We start from the raw sequence: 14,313 nt of genomic DNA, 5'->3' as shown, positions 1-14,313 counted from the left end.
CTCTTATTGAAGATGTCTAGGAGCAGGACTCCAGCCTGTTGCTTCGAATGAGGCCAAGCAAATACCGAATCCAGAAACATGTGAACAGCTGCGACAGAGCCTATTGTTCAAAGCGAATGTCTTTTTTTGAATTGGGCTCATATTGGTTTGGTCATACTGATTTGCCCGATCATGCTAAACTCAGACTTCTGGAGCTGGATCTAATCCATCACCACCTCTTTCACCCATCCTTGATTCATAACTATTCAGATCCCACCAGCTCATCAATCAAAGTTCCATGAGCTTAGAGCTCAGCCCCAGAGATAGTTGTACTGAAAAGCTGCACAGATACGTCCCCCGCCTCAAGCAAAAACCCCGTATCTCGGTATCCGCATGCAGGAAATGTCGAAATCCTTGAAGCCCCACCAGTTTAAATCCTCCCTAGTTACACATTGTGTTGACATCTACACCCGAATCAACCGTAGCCATTGCCAGATGTCCATGCCAAGTGCCTCCATGGCTGAAATCGAGGCACGCATAGTCATAATTGCGCTTGTGAACATCATCCCAAGCATCATCAAGGGCAGCAGAGACAGTCTTCGTCTGTGCAGTGGTATCACAATTCTTTCCAGTAGTGGTTACCCAGTACTTGAAGTTGTACTTCTGCTGACCGTTGTCCGATTGTCCACTCCCTGAAATAGGACTGCAAGTGTTTTTAGAACTGTCGCTCTGGATCCAGACAACTACTGCTGCAATGGCTGAGGTTGCGCCTGCTGCCACAACGATCACATCCCGAGTGACTTTGAGGCCTCCCCTGACAACCTTCCAGTTGATTGCCGTCTCTGCCGCGTCGGTTGAGTCGGTCAGGGCGACTGAGCGCTCCTTCTTCAGGCCGATCGGAATAGCGCTAGAGAGAGCCAGGCCAGCCCCGATGCTGACACATACAAGTAGACGTCCAATGGCAAAAGCCCGCATGTTGCTATTGTCAAAATGATCCAGTTGATGATGAGGGCTATTGAGACAGATGCGTTCATATGAAGAACTTGGAATTGAGTGCTGGGAAGCGGAAGACTGAATTGGACTGGAGTGTTTGGAGCTATTCAAGAATTAGCTTTATTCTATGCTTTAAAAGGCCTCTCCGAGTGTGTACCTCAGTAAAAGAACTGTGCTGGCTGACTGATGCTGAGCGAGGCGAAGAATGGATTTGAGGTGGACGAAGAGTACATTATGTAGCCTTCTATCTACAAAATTTCTACATTGCCGTCTTGGCCTCATTGAGTCGTGTACATGTGGATTGGGTGGTATCAGCTAGAGAATGGGCTTGCTACAAGCAGGCGCAAAGCACCAATTTCCCAATCAAGAAAATGCCGCATATCTTAGACAGCGGAGTTGGATTTCACATTGCTTTTTTTTTTTTGCTTCCAATAGTATATCTGGTGATTCTTAGCCCCATAGTAAGCAGCCCTAGGGTACTGTTCTCTTGCCCCCATTACTTGAGTAATGATCTACATTATTATCAAGATGGCTCAGTAAATTTTGCTGGTAACCACAACTTTGAAATGAAAGCGTTGTATAAGGCGTACCTATACTCACAGGATGTTTGTGCATTATTTGAGGGCTTGATTCAAACCGACATGGAGCCAACTCCAGTGGTATTCGTAGAATAAAGGTCTCCCAAGGAGTCAGGGTCCAGGGGCTCCACAGCCTAGCGCTATCAGAGCCCTAGTGGCGGCACAGGCTCCACTAGCGATTTCGCGCTGAAGTAAAGCTTCACCTTGGTGCGGCCCCTTGCATACCAGCCCCACGGTAACATGGTCATCAGCGAACCCTCGGCCCGTGGCGGTAGATCTTCAATGTAACGTCTGTGCTGACCGTCAGCATGATATCCACCAATCTACTACAAGCTTCTTTGTAAGCTTCTTTTCAGGCAACTTGATGATCAAATCATCAATTGCCGAGGGGGTCTGAATGGCTCAGCCAAGCCTCGTGGTGCAGCCAATTTCGGCAATTCCTCAATTTCGAGTAATATAGATTCACTTGATGCAGGGTCTCCCGGTCCATAGATACCCATCGATCCTGGCCTCCTTGAATGTCATCAAAATACCGGTGATGATAAATCATCAAATTTAGGGAGACCCGTCCAAAGCCCTACTATTCATCCCCATAATCTATATTTCATACATTTCCTAAAGTCACCCCGTCGTACAAGAACCCTTACGACCCACGTTACGTGTAGCCTTGGTACCTCCAGAGACAGGAAATACTACTATTACAAGGGGGTCCATCTTAGCGTGTCATCTGACCGGGGTGTCAGCTTGGGAGGGGTCATAGGAGCAAGTCTCAAAAATGAGGTCTTTGCCATCCTCAACTGATGTTGGAACTCTAGAAGACGCCAATATCAACATGAGAATGAAGTCTTCGTCGAATCCCTACCGCTATTCTCAGCTACAAAGCTCGCGAAACGAAATCCGATTGATACAGCTGCATCCCGGCACTTTCTCCGACGACATTCACCTCAGTATTTTGCATGTATCTCTTCGGCCATCAGACGACTCCGCACCAAAGTTCAGCTTAGAGAAATTGGGAGCAACGCTACCGCCGGGCTGGGAGGTTCATGAAGACACAGACCAGAAGATTCTTTTTTATTATGAAGACTCAGATGGAAACAACTGCAAGTCCACGTGGACACATCCTGATCCCAATATTGATCCCAGTCAATACTCAACCCAGCCCAAGAAGTCTGAGGGACCCCGCTACGAAGCCTTGTCGTACACATGGGGATCGAGGGCAGACGATGAAGTGACCTACGTGATACCTACGCATGCATCCATGTCGAAAGAGTCGGCGACAGAGCTTCAAATTGGCCACAACCTCGCCCTCGCGCTTCGGCACCTCCGATATGAGGACCGTGCTCGCACCATCTGGGCCGACGCAATTTGCATGAACCAGCAGGATCAATCCGAGAGAGAGGAGCAAGTCAAGCGCATGTCATACATTTACAAGGAAGCGGACCAGGTAGTCGTCTGGCTTGGGCCTGGGTCCGTCGATAGCGGCATCGCGATGAAAACCCTCAGCTTTATAGGACAGCAGGCCGTGACAACGATGGACAGTTGGATAATAGCGTCCCCCGAGGCGGTTGAACCAGACTGGTGCTATTCCGCCGTCAGGTTGCCATATGAATCTGATACCTGGATAACCGTCAACTCCTTCCTCAGTCGCGATTGGTTCAATCGGGTATGGATCTTGCAGGAGATCCATCTTGCAAGCAATGCAACTTTGCAGTGTGGGCTTGACCAGATATCATGGACACATTTTCGTCGCTCTATTGTGCTGCTATGGACCAAGTTTAATGCATGCCCGTCTCTCTCGCGGCCCAGAATAGCATTCATCGAGCCCCTTGTTAATCCAATCCAGTCCAATACTCCAATCTCGTTAATCCTCCGCCTCACCAACAAGAGAGAATGCGCGGATCCCCGGGACATAATCTACGGTGTTCTCGGTCTATTCCACGAGAATTTTAGAAAGAACATCCATCCTCAGTACTCCTTACCCGCCGAAGATATCTATACTTTGTTCGTCTGCTCCCACATTAGACAAGTCGAAAGGTTAGAACTCCTCCGATACTGCCGTTCGGGATACCGTACGACCACTATCCCGTCGTGGGTACCAGATTATAACAAGAAAGACTGGGTCAAGCCGGCTGAATGGCAATTTTGCTCGGGATACTCCGCCTGCCACGTAGTGTTCCGCGAGCCCAATATTCTTGATGCTGAGGGCGTCTACGCTGCCACGATCCGAACTGTCCGTGGTCCTGTACCAAATTATCGACGCGAGGCAGATCGCATTAACCTTCTCGACTCGACCTCTGCCGCTCGGAACTTGCTTGGTGTTGATCTTTCCGGAAAGGGCGTGGGAGTAGAGAGCCAGCAGGATGTATTTGCTCGAGCAATAACCGGAAATTATCTGAAAGACCGGTTTCCAGAACCCCGGGTCGACACCCTGGAGCAGTGGAAGGAACGGATCCAGACGAACGATGACATTTTTGGGGAAAACCTCACGTTTCAAGAGGAATATTCCTTGGGTATACTTCTTGATCGAACCTACTTAACAACGGAGGAAGGCTATATCGGGCTTGGCCCTCCAGATGCACAACCAGGTATGATCCATGCTCCACCTTAGTCTTTCTCAACCGTGGACTGATGATCAAGGAAAGGCGATATCATAGTCTGCTTACTAGGTTGTGAGTCACCAATTCTCCTACGAAGACAACCACAAGGAAAGTTTGTTGTAATCGGAGAATGTTTTGTCCCCGAGCTGGACGACGCGAATGCTTTCCTTGGCCCGTTACCATCGCCGTGGAGGGTCCAGGCCTTTGCCGAGTCCCATAATAGATGCAGCATCTACCGTTATTTTAACACTGAGACGGGAATTTTGTCGGACCAAGATCCAAGAACAACGTCTCCCTCAGAGGATTGGGAGGTAGAAACGGCCGAGAGAACCGGATGCGATCCAGTGATATTTCGAGTATTCAGGAACAAGGGGACTGGGGAGGTCACCAGGTCGGATCCTCATATGACACCAGAGGCACTGAGAGAGCGTGGTGTTCCTCTACGGTGGTTCTCGTTAGTTTGATATACCTTAGGATGTGATCCAGTAATGGGCCTTCTCTTCTGGGTAGCACACGTCCTTGTTCGCCGATTGTTTTAGACAGTCAAGGCAATCCTCACAGCTGACCCAGATCATACACCGCTAACAATATCTGCAGTATTCTGTACGCTTGGCTTATGACTGAATTCTAGACTGTCGATTGCAAGTATCTCGTCGTTATCTTGATCGTGGAAGAGGCCCAGTAGACCCGAGTAATGTGATTTTAACACATTTAATTCTATGCAACGCCTTCTGAATAAGCCACCAACCCATACATGATGGATGTGGCGGAAGGCAACATCACGCTAAAAAGGTGAAAAACGAGCTTGCCCGTCCCAATGATCTCAGTGGAATGGATATCCCTTGCCCCACACTTTGTTACTTTCTCTTTTTTGCTTCATGGTCACATCACAATTGGCCGTATTCAAGTCATAGCATGAGTACGAGTCCACTCCTTTGCTGTCTGGATAGCAGCGGGCTCGTCATCCTTCCAGCGCTGAGCCACATCGTTGGCGAGCGGGTCATCCGGGTTCGGGGCTCCGAGGAGGGCTTGGATGGAAAGGAGGATAGTGCGGATCTGAAGGGCAGGGGACCAGTTGTCTATTTGCGGAATTTATTAGGCATTAAAAACACAAAAAGTTGGTAAAGTGAAGCTTACTTTTGAGGACATCCAAGCAAATGCGGCCGAGACGGTCGATGTTGGGGTGGTAGATCTTGGTCAAGAAACGAATCTTCGGCGGGGTCATAGGGTAGTCGTCGGGAAGGAACAGCTCAAGACGGAAGATGCCACCTGCAAGGAAATGAGTTATCATGTTTGTAGGCACGAGATCGAGTAATGCGTACCTTCGTAGGGAGACTGGGATGGACCGTGAATCGAGACATCGAAGTATCGGAGGTTGTCGTCGTGGGGAACAGCATTAATACCGGGGACGCTGGATGCAGCTTGATTAGTCCGAAGTCTAACATTTGTATCTGTTGACCAGAATTAAAACTCACGGCTCGGCCATCAACCGCTCGGTCTCCTTGATAATGCGCTTCGGCAGGGCCATGATTGCAAGGCTTATCGCTCACGTGTGGATATAGTTGTGAAGATATAGTGACGAGTTTTGCAGAAAAGAAGTCACGTTCAATAGCTAAATCGAGCAAGAAAGATCAAAGTGAAAGATCGAGGCTGAGAAAATGCCGAGCAACGTTTAATAACTGATGATAAACCAGAGGGGCATTACTGCACCGCGGGGTTCTGCCGTGTTCCGTAAACTGCGCCACACTATAACAGCCTCCAGCCACACGATCCACACCAGCCACACCCGTTGCGATTCCCGCTTCCCTTATCGGAGCTCCCTGGCACGCGAGTGTCTATCCATGCAAGCGTGGATATGCATGGCCAATATGGGAGCACCGGCTCCTCATGAGCTTCTACATAGTGCATAAATCTTTCACAGTGCAATCTCTACAACAACTCTGGCCCCGATTGGCCTACTGTCTCGATCGCTGACAAGATGTCGAGCTCCATGGAGCCGCGGCCGCTCACGTCGGCCTTCGAGAGCCCGACCTTCGATGAGGACAGCTCATTCCATGTGGAACAGCCGGTCGGGTCTATGTCCATTTCCCCATGTGGGCGAGATGTGGTACTTGCCTCCAAGGAAGGTCTGCATGTCATTGACCTGGACTCACCGTATTCTCCACCCCGTTATCTGCCTCACCATACACCATGGGAGGTCGCCGATGTGCAGTGGTCGCCTTTTGCCTCCCGCGACTATTGGGTGGTAAGTACATCTAACCAAAAAGCTTTGGTGTGGAATTTGGCCATGAAGACATGGCAGAACTCCATTGAATTTGTACTGCACGCACATTCGCGCGCGATCACAGACATAAATTTCTCGGCATTTCATCCTGACATTCTCGCTACCTGTGCCGTCGACAGCTTCGTTCATTGTTGGGATCTTCGCACACCGTCCCGTCCGGTGATATCCTTTTCGGATTGGTTTACCGGCGCTACTCAGGTGAAATGGAATCGCCAAGATCCCCATGTGATTGCTAGTTCTCATGATCGCTTTCTTCGTATCTGGGATGATCGCATGGGTGCGTACCCGATCCGATCTATCGAAGCTCATGACACAAAGATCTATGGTGTGGATTGGAATCGTGTCCGGCGGGGTGCTTTAACGACATGCTCCCTTGATAAAACTATCAAGTTTTGGGACTATACCTCGGAAACAGATGAACCCGAGAAGCTGATCCGCACTCCATTCCCTGTATGGCGCGCCAGAAACACTCCATTTGGATGGGGTGTGACTGCTATGCCGCAGAGGGGGAACAGCGATCTTCATCTTTATAGTCGGCGAGCCGGCGAAGGCAGCAGTCCCGACGATGACTTGCCTTTAGTGCACAGCTTTCCAGGTCATAAAGGTCAGGTGAAAGAATTTCTATGGAGGCCCCGCGGCGGGGTGGTGGATGGAATTGACCACCGAGAATTTCAGCTGGTCACATGGGGCACAGACCGAGAGCTGCGTCTACACCGTGTCAATCAGGAAATCTTTGAGCGCGTTGGATATGAAAAGGGCAAATCATACATCTCTACTCGAAATGTGACTCGCCTAGGCGCAGTCTATCGAAGTTTCAGAGATGTCAATTCGGATCTAGACCTGGAAGATGTAGACTCAGCATCTTCGATCCAACACAACACGACCACACAATTTGCTGGGGGACCTGGAATGAATGCCATTTCAGTCCCACATGCTCGCGCCTGGACAAAGGGTGCCCATGTCGATGCTCGCATGGGTATGCAGCCACGATCAAATCTCAGGGCAGACACAAATCCCATTGCTTGGATGCGTGGTGTGAAAATCTCAGGTTGGGATATCGAGACTCTGGGAGACGAGATCAGCCACGTAGGAGACATGTTTACAAAGGTTGTCTTCGAATCAGTTGATGTTCGCCAGAGAAAGATCACCATATCGCTGAACGGACCATGGGGTGCAAATGGGGATAGCCTTTTTCTTAAAGTGGATATAAAATTCCCGGTCAGCTATCCGAAGACCGCCATTCCAACCTTCAATTGTCAAAAAACTGCGGCTGTTACCGATGAATTATCTGGCAAGATCACAGCTGAATTGCGAACAATTGCTGAAACATACATGTCTCGGAAACGAGGTTGCCTGGAAGGTGCTGTGCGCTATCTTCTGGGCGAGAGTTCACTGGAGGAGAGTGTAGCATTGGTCCTGGGTGAAACAACTGACACGATTAAATCTCCGATCAACGGAGAATTGGAAGGCGAATCCAGCGACGAAGACGAAGTCGGTATGACACAAAGTCAGGAGCTGGGAATGAGCTCTGAGCTGCTCCGCCCAGTGAATGCCAATGTTATGGTCCCAGTAGCAAAAGGATGCGGTGCGCTGTGGGCAAACGATGGCCGCCTGATCTGCTTTTTCCCTGCTAAGAAGGACAAATCCATCGCTCTGTTTGACAATCTTGGGTTCAAAGAGATGAGCAGATTGTCACGGACAGACAAAGTTTTTGAAGGGTTCGGGCGCCTGCAGACTAGCTCCCCGGGACCACGTATGACCGGTACAATCACAAGCACGGCCGATGGTGCATCCGATGACTCCGATGATTCATACTCCGAGACCTCGAGCTCGTCAGGCTCTTCTGATATTCTGTCTGGACTACCTGTGACTCGTTTCCAGCCACCACAGACTTGGCGCAGTGCCGGTAGTATGGGGATTTACCGGCCTCGATCTACGGATAATTCGCAGCGATCCATTGGTGGTGCCATGACAAGCAAATCCGCCGATTCAACTCAAAATGTAGTTTCTATTCATGACTTCAGCGATCTGTTACCCGTCAAACGGGAATTGGCCAGCAAGTATCGCATTTGCGGCGAAGGGACAGTTGTATGCGCTCATAATGCTGCAGTTGCCCTGGATGCTGGATATTACGAACTGGCTCAAATATGGGGTCTGATCAAGCTGATCTTGCACATCCAGCGAAAACCGGTGTCTCCTATAGAGACCAAGCTGGGGACAAGACGGGCATTAAGAAAAGAACGCCTCGATATTAGCCAAAGCCTGGGCAAAAACGCAATTTACAAAGATGTTGCTAATAGTGTTATTCGATGGGGTGATCACCCCTTGGGTAGCCACTGGCTTGTCTCCGCCCTATTCGATCATTTTGAGCGTATCGGCGACGTGCAAATGGTCGCTATGCTCTCTTGTGTCCTCTTTGAACCCAACAAGGAAGGACGCTCAGAAAAAGTGAAAGGAACGCACCCCGAACAACAGGATTTCTCCTTGGACTTTGGGTCTGTGACCTCGACTGTACAGAACAAATCACTGGCCACTACCCCGGCTTCATCCGTCCCAAAAGAGCCCCAAGCCATACCGCCCCACACGTCAGCAAGGTCATCGAGCGAGCTTTGGCGTGTTGACTCCACACCCCCTTATTCTACCGGCACTACACCCCCTTACCTATCCCGCCCACGCGGCATAGCCGCTAATCGGAAAGCACAGAGTCAAAATGTATCCATTGCGGCTTCGCCTGATCAGCAGTCTCATCCACGAAGTGGGTCCGGGTTTGGCTCGGTCCTAGCATCTTCACTATCACGCTCATTCACATTCGGGCCATCATCGGCATCTCCTCCAGTAACTCACCTTAGCAAGAAGAAACAAAGCCCAGCCGAGAGCCCGAGCGTGGTAACTGTTCAAGCGGTTAGTGTAATGATACCTTGACCTGTGAAATCCATATTCTAACTATTATCCTACAGCCCTTTTCTGATACCGAAAGCGATCAGCCTCCTCCCAAGATCATGAAGCCTGCCGCACGGTTCAAAGTCACTTTCAAAAATCAAAGTGAATTTGATGGCGACGAGTCTACACCAGGCTATTGCCTTCTAGACCGAAGCAAAGAGTGGCTTTGGAAATCGTACCGTGCTGCGTATTCCGATATATTGTCGATGTGGGATCTGCCTATCCAACAAGCCGAGGTCCTCAAGATTGGCGAGGTGGCCGACGATATAGATGACATGCACATGAGCCATTATTGGAACAGCAACGGTTCCAAGATGTCCCCACTTCGTGAATCGACAAAGCGTGATGCCATGGAAGGTCTCGAGGGTCTTGATTTCCAACGTCACTGTGCGAATTGCGGTCATGCCTTGCAAACCTCCATTTTTGCTCCGACGCCCGTGGCTCCCGATACACCATCCAAGCACAATCGTCAGACTTCATTCCGCCGTTGTTCGAACTGCAATCCTCGACAAGCACTACCCACCAAGCTTCCTTGTGTGATCTGTCGTGAGGTTGTGGATGGAATGCTGGTACCATGTCTCAGCTGTGGCCACGTGAGCTGTTTCGACTGTCACCAACGCTGGTTCCTTCCACCTGCTGATCTCAAAAACCCTGCCGACTTCCCTCCTCCACCTTGTCCAAGCGGATGTGGCTGCAACTGCTTTGAACATGTCACAGCTGCTGTGCCGATGCCGGCGTGGGAGCCAACCTCTCCCAACCCGACAGAAACTCCTGCTGGTCCCACTCAGACACTCGCTCAAGAAAAGCGTCACCGTCGTCGGCAGTCTGAACCTGCAGGAAACAATAATTCGGGTCGAAGTACGCCCACCGTGAAAACGGCCCTGGGTCAACAAGAAAATGAATTGGATATGTTCCAAACCTCTTCACCTTTTGCATCTCTCGCACGAGGTATGGGCGGTGGACTCAGCCAGGGTCTACGCTCGAAGGAGGAGCACCGGAGAAAGAATCGCTCCGTAGCGATCGCCATGCCCAAGCGGAAATAATGTTTGACTTGATATAAATGTTTTTTATTGGCGTTGAGATGGGATCTTTATCATTGATACCAATGGCGTTGTATATTATGATTTTCTTCTTTCCAGATATACCTCTATGCCTGGATACATTGTGATACCTACATTAGAAGACATACTGCAAATTTCGCCCCAAGTACATGGGATTCACACAGGACATCCATCAAATTGAACAACATCGAGCCTCTTAGTGTTGTATCTGAAAACTTGATCTCATACCATTGAGAGTTGCCTAGCCCTGGAATGTAGATATCGCTAGCGCATCTGCTCCTGCGTTGGGATTCGCTAGGTCCCTCATTCCCAGGTTACATCGGTCTGGTTTAAAAGAGTCCCAATTTGTCCCTCTATGCACGTATCCCCGCCTCCTTATCTCGGAAAGAGTTGCTATATGACGAACCAAATGGCGGGCGGGGTAAGATCTGCAAGGTGTGGGAATGATGATACTTGTACTACATACTTCAGGCTCCACAAAACCTGTGGAGCCAGCCATCTAGAATTTCAGCTTTTTCCACAACCATCTGCTGGAAGATGGCCATGCTAAATCTTTTCAACTTGGCTTTCGCTTGGATCGTGCTTCCATTGATCCTCCTGATCACAAAGTACGCGGTTGCCAGCCGTCGACCCAAAAACTTCCCTCCCGGACCACCTGGGCTTCCTATTATTGGAAACCTACATCAGTTACCCGTGCGAAAAGGGTTCTTAAAGTGCGTAAAACCCTAATGGGCTCCTTATATCTTGGTAATATTTAATCAAAGGTTTATAGGCAACATGAATGGACCAAGGAATATGGAAGTATCATTGGGCTGAAACTAGGTCCTCTAAACGCCGTGGTGTTAAACAGTCATCGCCATGTCTCAGAGTTAGTCAAAGGCTTCAAGGCTCTGTGAGCGGTGACTACCCGGATATAAATGCTCACATAGACTCCTGGACAGGCTTTTCGATAAACGAGGCGCCATCTACTCCGGTCGACCTGAAAACTACGTCGGCCGGGAGCTCATCTGCCCAAACGAAATTCACATTCTGCTAGCACAATACGGTGCAGGCTGGAGGACTCTCCGCAAGTCCGTTCAAGGCTTGCTGAATGTGGCTGCCGTCGATGCGCTGCATCCCATACAAACAGCCGAAGCTACACAGACGATGTGTCAATTGCTGGACGACCCAGCTGGCTATTACGACCATATCCGTCGCTATTCCACTGCTGTCATTCTTGCTTCTGTATTTGGTCAACGAGGCGAGAGTTTCCAGTCACCCAAAGTGCAGGCTTTGTATCACGCACAGGACAGATTCACTGCAATTCTTGAAACTGGGGCAACTCCGCCTGTGGATGCATTTCCCTTCTTGAAGGCCACCCCGGAGTTTCTTAGCCCTTGGAAGAAAGAGGCTAATGGAATAAGACAAGAGCAGAGTTCACTTTATTTTAAGCTTCTAGATGAGACCAGGGATCGCATTAGGAAGGGGAATTCGACTTCTTGCTTTATGGAGAAGCTTATGGATGACCAGGAGAAGATCGGCTTTAGCGACGAGCAGGTGGCATACCTAGGAGGCATCTTGGTAAGTTTTCTCTTGGATGCCGTAACGCTTGTGAGATTTCATTCGCTGAGTGAGTTTCTAGATGGAAGCTGGATCTGATACCACATCATCGACTTTGCTTACGTTTGTGCTCGCCATGACGCAGAACCCTGGGGTTCTGAGAAAGGCACAAGAAGAGGTAGACCGTATCTGCAGCAGTGAAAAATCGCCTACCTTTGATGACATTGGACAATTGGAGTACTTATCGGCGTGTATGAACGAAGTAGGACCCACACAATGACGCAGTTTAATAAGAAGAGGCTAAAGAAACTAACCTATGCAGACTCTGCGATGGCGACCAATCGCACCTGGCGGTATTCCTCACATGCTAATCCAAGATGACAACTACGGGGAATACTTTCTGCCTAAGGGTACGATCTTATTTGCGAACACATGGGCCATCCACATGGACGAAAGCGAATACGAAGAACCTGATAGATTCTTACCGGAGCGCTTCCTCGGCAACAAATTCGGATCCAAGACTGAAGTCACTGATAAGCACCGTCGAACGACTTACGGGTTTGGCGCAGGACGACGAGTCTGTCCTGGTCAAAAATTGGCCGAGAACTCGCTGGTACTTCTTGAAAGACTGGAGTGTGATCTGAAACAATGCTAATCGATCACTAGATGCTTAATATTGCCAAGATGGTTTGGCTATTCGATATTAAATCTACTTCTGCAGCTCCGCTGGACGTTAGTATGAGCTCGGCCTTTTCTGATGGATTTATTGTTGCACCTAAGAAATTCCCTGTTGAGTTTGTTCCTCGTTCCGATAAGCGGGTGCAGGTTATTCGAGATGAATTCGAGAAATCCGAGGAGTATCTTGGAAGATTTGGGAAGGAGACTTGATGATGACAAAAAGCATTAGCCAAGTCTCAACTCGACCTTATCTAATTACTAGACTAGGTCTTGAGGTGTTGCAGTGGGGAGACACCCCATATTCATTCAGACATATCAGATAATGCATCAATATTCATTAATCACTCTTCCCCGCATCCCATACCCTCCCCTTGTCTTTGAATGTAAGTATGACCTTCAGTCTGAACGAACGGGGCTGAAGTCCTATTCATTCAGACTTGTCTCACATTGTGTCTGCGTCTAGCAAGCCAAGTTAGTTTATGATCTCAACGCAATAGCACTTAAATATGTAACATACCTGGGTGCTTGTCAACAGCCGCAATACCTTCCCGCTTCTTCGCCTTCACCTTATAATCCACCCCAAACCGCTCATCCCGTTCCCGAAGCAATTCGTCAAGTCCACCTGGACACGCCTTCTTCACATCATCTTCCGACCCGAAACTCCCCATCAACTGTGGGGGTCCCATAGGAACCACGTCTCCACGGTCAACTTGCCAGAAATGGTACGTCTTTCCATAAATCGGCGCAACATCCTCCATTTCCGCCGTCTCCGCTGCCTCCCATGCCGCGTTGGGCATAGATGCCGGTGCCGGCATGATGAGCATGCCGCTTTTGACTTCAAATTCGTGAGTGTGCCACAACTTGCGCTCTTCGGCTGGAAGGGTCTTGAAGACGCGTGGTGAGACCATATACTCGACGCCGATCAGGCGAGCTTTGGCATCCGGAGAGTCATAGATCAAGCACTGTCGCACATCTGGATTTGAATTAGCATGGTATCTCTTCTACAATAGAAACAGTAACCATGTTCATACCTTCGGTTAAATGCGTGCAATAATGGTTAGCTTCAACGCATCGAGTTCGGTCGTTGGCGTAGACGTGGAATGCGTTTAGATGAGCGCAAATCTGCTTGACGGGTGTAAAGTCCTGGACTAGACCAGCCCCTGTCTCGAGAACTTTGCTCTTTGTCGTGCGGTCACCACCTGCGATAGAGCTGTTTTCATTCTCCGAGCTTTTTGCACAAGCGGACATTTTGAGACGTAATTTGAATTTGCGCTTGCGGGTATTTGAACAAGTGGTCTACTTGGGTTTCTGTACGAAAGATTCCTGAGTAATGAGGTTATACTAAATTTTGTTGCTTTTTTCCTGTTCATTCGATATTTAATGCTTTCGGTTTCGTAATTCTTGCCTCGCTGTCCGCCTTGAATTTCTGACGTCATGATGATTTGAATATTGTCTATCTCAGCCTGGGTGAGCCAAGGCCGATGCTAGCTTCCCGGGTCATAATCCATCAATTGGCGGATCGCCTCACGAGACTACATAATATCAGCGTCCCCAAAAGGAGCGGTGCTGAGAATGCGAAGTATTTCAGATTTGACAAGGGTAGAGCGATAGAGATGATACGTGATTCAGCGACTCAGCATTTGGATCGTTCCGTTACATTTCGT

The 14,313-nt window shown here is 49.3% G+C and overlaps 6 protein-coding genes across 6 annotated transcripts; 3 read left to right on the top strand and 3 right to left on the bottom strand.

The window, feature by feature from the left end:
- Nucleotides 1-420: 420 nt before the first annotated feature.
- On the bottom strand, nucleotides 421-954 carry N7503_000342 (uncharacterized protein; the record flags this gene model as incomplete). The annotated part of the gene is made up of 1 exon (XM_057059903.1): nucleotides 421-954. The coding sequence occupies one exon, from the start codon at nucleotides 952-954 to the stop codon at nucleotides 421-423; it is 534 nt and encodes a 177-aa protein (XP_056926826.1).
- Nucleotides 955-2,325: 1,371 nt separating this feature from the next.
- N7503_000341 (uncharacterized protein) lies at nucleotides 2,326-4,158 on the top strand (the record flags this gene model as incomplete). The annotated part of the gene is made up of 1 exon (XM_057059902.1): nucleotides 2,326-4,158. The coding sequence occupies one exon, from the start codon at nucleotides 2,326-2,328 to the stop codon at nucleotides 4,156-4,158; it is 1,833 nt and encodes a 610-aa protein (XP_056926825.1).
- Nucleotides 4,159-5,050: 892 nt separating this feature from the next.
- Nucleotides 5,051-5,675, bottom strand: N7503_000340 (E2 ubiquitin-conjugating protein UBC13; the record flags this gene model as incomplete). Its single annotated transcript, XM_057059901.1, has 4 exons — nucleotides 5,051-5,226; nucleotides 5,285-5,416; nucleotides 5,470-5,558; nucleotides 5,623-5,675. The coding sequence occupies 4 exons, from the start codon at nucleotides 5,673-5,675 to the stop codon at nucleotides 5,051-5,053; spliced, it is 450 nt and encodes a 149-aa protein (XP_056926824.1).
- A 450-nt stretch (nucleotides 5,676-6,125) lies between these two features.
- Nucleotides 6,126-10,414, top strand: N7503_000339 (Mtc5p; the record flags this gene model as incomplete). Its single annotated transcript, XM_057059900.1, has 2 exons — nucleotides 6,126-9,332; nucleotides 9,389-10,414. The coding sequence occupies 2 exons, from the start codon at nucleotides 6,126-6,128 to the stop codon at nucleotides 10,412-10,414; spliced, it is 4,233 nt and encodes a 1,410-aa protein (XP_056926823.1).
- Nucleotides 10,415-10,969: 555 nt separating this feature from the next.
- Nucleotides 10,970-12,859, top strand: N7503_000338 (cytochrome P450; the record flags this gene model as incomplete). Its single annotated transcript, XM_057059899.1, has 6 exons — nucleotides 10,970-11,145; nucleotides 11,205-11,324; nucleotides 11,374-11,992; nucleotides 12,054-12,233; nucleotides 12,294-12,584; nucleotides 12,638-12,859. 6 exons carry the CDS (start codon nucleotides 10,970-10,972, stop codon nucleotides 12,857-12,859), a joined length of 1,608 nt encoding a protein of 535 aa, XP_056926822.1.
- A 232-nt stretch (nucleotides 12,860-13,091) lies between these two features.
- Nucleotides 13,092-13,897, bottom strand: N7503_000337 (OBAP family protein; the record flags this gene model as incomplete). The annotated part of the gene is made up of 3 exons (XM_057059898.1): nucleotides 13,092-13,108; nucleotides 13,167-13,622; nucleotides 13,681-13,897. 3 exons carry the CDS (start codon nucleotides 13,895-13,897, stop codon nucleotides 13,092-13,094), a joined length of 690 nt encoding a protein of 229 aa, XP_056926821.1.
- Between the last annotated feature and the right edge of the window lie 416 nt (nucleotides 13,898-14,313).

Source organism: Penicillium pulvis (genome assembly GCF_028828015.1).
Source record: "Penicillium pulvis strain IBT 33274 chromosome Unknown contig_10_segment0_segment0, whole genome shotgun sequence".
Taxonomy (NCBI): Eukaryota; Fungi; Ascomycota; class Eurotiomycetes; order Eurotiales; family Aspergillaceae; genus Penicillium; species Penicillium pulvis.
The sequence above is the reverse complement of the archived record's forward strand: the minus strand, read 5'-3'. Positions and strand labels throughout refer to the sequence as shown.